General features: G+C 35.5%; 1 protein-coding gene across 1 annotated transcript; it reads right to left on the bottom strand.

The window, feature by feature from the left end:
- Nucleotides 1-849: 849 nt before the first annotated feature.
- On the bottom strand, nucleotides 850-3,165 carry LOC126278908 (protein FAM200A-like). The gene is made up of 2 exons (XM_049979183.1): nucleotides 3,044-3,165; nucleotides 850-1,213 (listed from the first exon to the last, which is right to left on the bottom strand). The coding sequence occupies exons 1-2, from the start codon at nucleotides 3,163-3,165 to the stop codon at nucleotides 850-852; spliced, it is 486 nt and encodes a 161-aa protein (XP_049835140.1).
- Between the last annotated feature and the right edge of the window lie 1,475 nt (nucleotides 3,166-4,640).

Here is a 4,640-nt window from a genome sequence, read left to right on the forward strand (position 1 = left end):
GAGCCAGTTGTACTGAAATCTCTAAAAAAAGGATTTAGGATCCATCTATGATCGTTGTCAGCATCAGAATTCAGCTCTGGAAAGTGACTTAACAGTTTCTCTTCCAAATTATGCAAGCTCTGTATCATTCAAGGAATGTGAGAACTTAGTACCACCGACTGGTACATTGCAATTTCTCTGACAATTGTCTGAATACAAGGAAAGACTCAAACATCATTTTTTGTAAAAACGTTGAGCAAAAACCAAGTTTTGTGAGGAATCCTTTGATTTTATCCTTAGCTGTAATAATTTTTTCTTCTTTCCCTTAGAGGCTCTTGTTTAAAAGATTTAGTTGGTTAAAATGGTTTGTGAGAAATGATAATTTTAATAGCCAAACAGGGTCACAAAAGTAATTCACATATCGAGATTTAGAATCTTGTAAGAACATTAACAGTTCATCTTTTAGTCCCAGAACTCGTAACCTTTCCTTTGGAAAGCCACCTGCCTGTGTGTGATAAAAGATATTTTGATGGAGCAGACCCATGAGTTCAAAAATGATCCTAACCAGTCGAGTTTGGAACGCTTTACTTTTGATAGAGTTTACAACTCTGATCACATCTTTGAGCACATCATTTAAATCATAAGTTAAAATTGTAGCTGCCAGAGCTTGTCGATAAAGAAAGCAGTGTGTCCACGAAAAATTTGGCATTATTGTTTGTAATTTCACAATTATCCCACTTTTACTGCCAGTCTAGCTTTAGCACCATCACTACAAATGGCTATACATTTTGTCCAATCAAACTCGTAGTTGCGAGTGCTTTCTAAAAACATGTCATACAAACACTGGCGAGTAGTGTTCACAGGGAGAGCTTAGTAAAATACAAAGTCTTCCATGATAGTTTCATCTGCTTCAAAGCGCACAAATGCTATAAATTGAGCACACTCTAAAACATCAGTAGATTCATCAAACTGCAAAGCGAAATGTGGGTTCTTCTTCAAATTTTCGGCTAACTGTTCTCGAATATCACCAGTCATATCATTTATTCTGCGTTCAATGGTATTATCAGACAGTGATATGCTCTTTAGCTTGTTTGCATCTTGCTTATCTAACATAATTGCAATCCTATCCAGGGCTGCTGGCAAAATAAGATTTTCTGCATCTGTATGCGGCTTCCCTGCTTTAGCGACTCGGAATGTGACTCTGCAGCTAGCTAGTAACGCTTTCTCGTCGACACTGGATATGTTCAATAACAAAATTTAACTCAGAAAAACAAATAAAAAATCAGAAACATTAATACTATTTTAAATCAACAAATAACATTTCTATTTTATTACCTGAATCTTAGTAGTTTGTTGCTGGTTAAGTGTTCTCAGTTTCCTTTCGAAGAAATCCAGCGGTTTATCAGCTTCCTTGGAATGTATAGTTGAGTGGTGATGCAGAAGCTTTGATGGTTTCATACTCTCACGTGACAATACATCATCGCAAATTACACATTGAGGTTTATTTTTCATGACTGTAAAACCAGACTTCAGATAACTGTCGTTGTAAAGTCTATTTTTTTCGATTTTGATTATCTTCCGCCACTGCCACTTGTACCAGACGTGGAGGGCTGCACAGATCTTTTAAGAAGCTTGTCCATTTTATGCTCACTCAGAGCGAAGACAGTAATCACGTCCCTACTTGCTGGCGTACTCGGACAACTGATTGTAGCGACAGAAAACGCGCGACTATGCTCCTACTAACCCATTCTCACCGCCGCGCCAGTACCGCGGCAAAGTTTATAATTATATCTCTGCTCGCAGAGCACTGCGACCTATTCACATTGAACTTGATTTCTCGATCAGTATAGTACCAATAGAAACAAAATTAAATATGTTGCCTTTGAACCTTGACATACTTTTAACATGGTTCTGGTGGCCGCCAGAATATTTTCACTTGGAAAGGGGTCGCGCATTGGAAAAGGTTTAAAAACAAAGGTCTAGAGGCAGTGTGTTAACCACTACACCACGAGTTGCGGACATCGTGAGACAATATACCGTTGTATGCATATTTTCAAAAAACCCATAGCAAGATTATAAGGGTTTACAGTATACAGCCGAGCACTGGTTTCAGAACTACATATACAGCAGTGATTAATTACGAAAACGTATGAAAAAGGATTTTTGTATAGTTGACATTACGTACAAATAAAATCTAAGTTTTGTTCGAAATATTCATTCACATTACAACTACTTAATTAAAAGTGCTACTAACATATAGTAAATGGGTATAGTTATTTGCTACAAGTTCATTGCAGGTACTCATGTACATTATAATAGCAGTTGATCGCAAAAATTTTGGGTATCGTTTTCTTAAAAGAAGAACATTTTCTATTTCTTTTATCTGCACCTGAAGTTTGATGTACAATCTGGTACCCAGAATGTGTGTGTTCTCACGCCAAAACCTTGTTTACCTTTTCTTATGACATTAAGAATGAAGATCTCAGGTTTTGAAATAGTCAATGTACCTTTTTATATTAATTACACTTTTTTCTATTTAGAAATGGTTGAATATTTAGCTACTGAAATAATGGTGTAGATGGCTTTAGCACTGAACTGTTGATAATTATTATAACGCACTTACTTTTGTTTAATGAATATGGTTTTCTGGTTTATGTTGTTATGACGCAAGAATATGAGGCCGTATAGAGTTGGAGAGTAGGTGTAAGTATAGCAGAGCTTAGCTTGTTAATGAGATAGAGGATGGGGCTTTCCAGTGTAAATTTTTATCAATTTGCACAACCAAAAATTGGTGACACAGATTCTCCCAGTTTGTTTATTTTTAATTCTGGGAGCCAAGTCATGATCTGTTTTCCTGAAATAAATATAGTTAGTATTTGAAAGATTTATTGTTAACTTGATATTTCAAACCAGTTTTGTATAATCCCAAAATTCTGATCACAGATGTTGACAGTACCTGGTTTACAACAATTATATGAAAATTTGTGCATCATCAAAAATAGCTAGATGGGGACCATTGATTGTAATCTTGACGTCATTTACATGAATAAATAAAAGAGGTTACAGCACACTGCCCTGTGGTACCCCTACTGCTACACTCTGAATGAATATCAGTTCTGTAGACAGTACTTCAGTTCTCATATTTGTTGAAGTAATTTCAACTATTCTTGAGATATTACAAATCATTTCTTGATTCCTATGGTATATCAATAACTTCGAACGTATCTAGCAATATATTATGTTGGACTGTACTGCATGCCTCCAATAAATTTAAGTTCATTCCTGTTCTGTTGTTGGCCTAGTCCTATTACAATATTTTCAGTGAATTGAGTAATATCTGATTTATAAACAAGAAATTGAACATATTGGGGTAGTTTGTTACTCTACGTTTTATGATTATCTATTCTTGAAATTACAGATAATGCAGCTATTAAGCTATAGTTTCCTACTTCATACAAATTACCATTTTTATATAGTGGTTTTAATTTGGAAATTTTTAATCTTTGTAGAAACTCCTTTTGATAAGATGTGTTTATTGAATGTGAGAGTTCTTCTGATAGGTACTAGAACATTTAACATATCAACTGGCAGATTTTTAGTGAGGGATGTTTCACTGTCAGGCCAGTGAGTGCATACCCAGTCGTGAGTGAGGCTCTGCTGTGGCCGGCAGTGGCCACATGGTGTCAAGTGTGTTAATTATGACCACCACATCCTCGTTGATTCCTGAAGATATTTTATTCTCCATTAGTGAGGGATGTTTCACTGTCAGGCCAGTGAGTGCATACGCAGTCATGAGTGAGGCACTGCTGTGGCCACATGGTGTCAAGTGTGTTAATTATGACCACCACATCCTCGTTGATTCCTGAAGATATTTTATTCTCCATTTAAATGAAATGATTGTATGACATTTATTGACCAGGATATCCCCCACTCCAAGATCATCTTTTAACAAATGTCGTATTGATTTTTCACACTTTCGAATAGTTCTTTTTTACTATATTCTGTGTTGCTTTTGGTTTGCTTGCTCTTCATATACCCCCTTTGTCATTGTCCACTGTCTCAGCTGTTTAAATCACTTTCCTACAAATGTTCTTTTATGTTTTAACACATTCTGTGAAGTTTGACTAGATATTCTGATAGCAGGTGATAAACACTGGCTGCTGTTACTGCCACAACATTGATTTTTGTGAGTTTTAAGAAAACTCATTTCAAATAGTAACATGAAAAAATTGTAAAATGGGCTGAATTATTCAATGGTTGTAGTTTTTGAAAATATGTTATTTCAGATTTCTTCTGGTAGTATTTAAATAAAGATATTCACTTTTACTGTGTAGGTGTTCCTTTTATATACCTGGCCTCTTACTTTCTAACACCTTGTATTTAGAAGACCTTATACACATTACTAGTGTGTCTTGATCTTAAATGCCCATATTTACATTTAGAGCCTCTGTGACACCACTTTCGGTATTTGTGAATACATTATCTAATAGGGTAGATGACAACTATGTTACTCTATTGGATGTTTCCTGAAAGTTTGGCCGTACCTTTTTGTAACACCCTGTATACTGATACAGCAATTAGTCTTTTGCTCTTTTCCTAAACTTTAAATCTGTTACACAGATTTTTCATGTTTAGGTGGTTCATTTGTGCTTTCCTATGTA

The sequence above is a fragment of the Schistocerca gregaria genome, chromosome 6, assembly GCF_023897955.1.
Source record: "Schistocerca gregaria isolate iqSchGreg1 chromosome 6, iqSchGreg1.2, whole genome shotgun sequence".
Taxonomy (NCBI): Eukaryota; Metazoa; Arthropoda; class Insecta; order Orthoptera; family Acrididae; genus Schistocerca; species Schistocerca gregaria.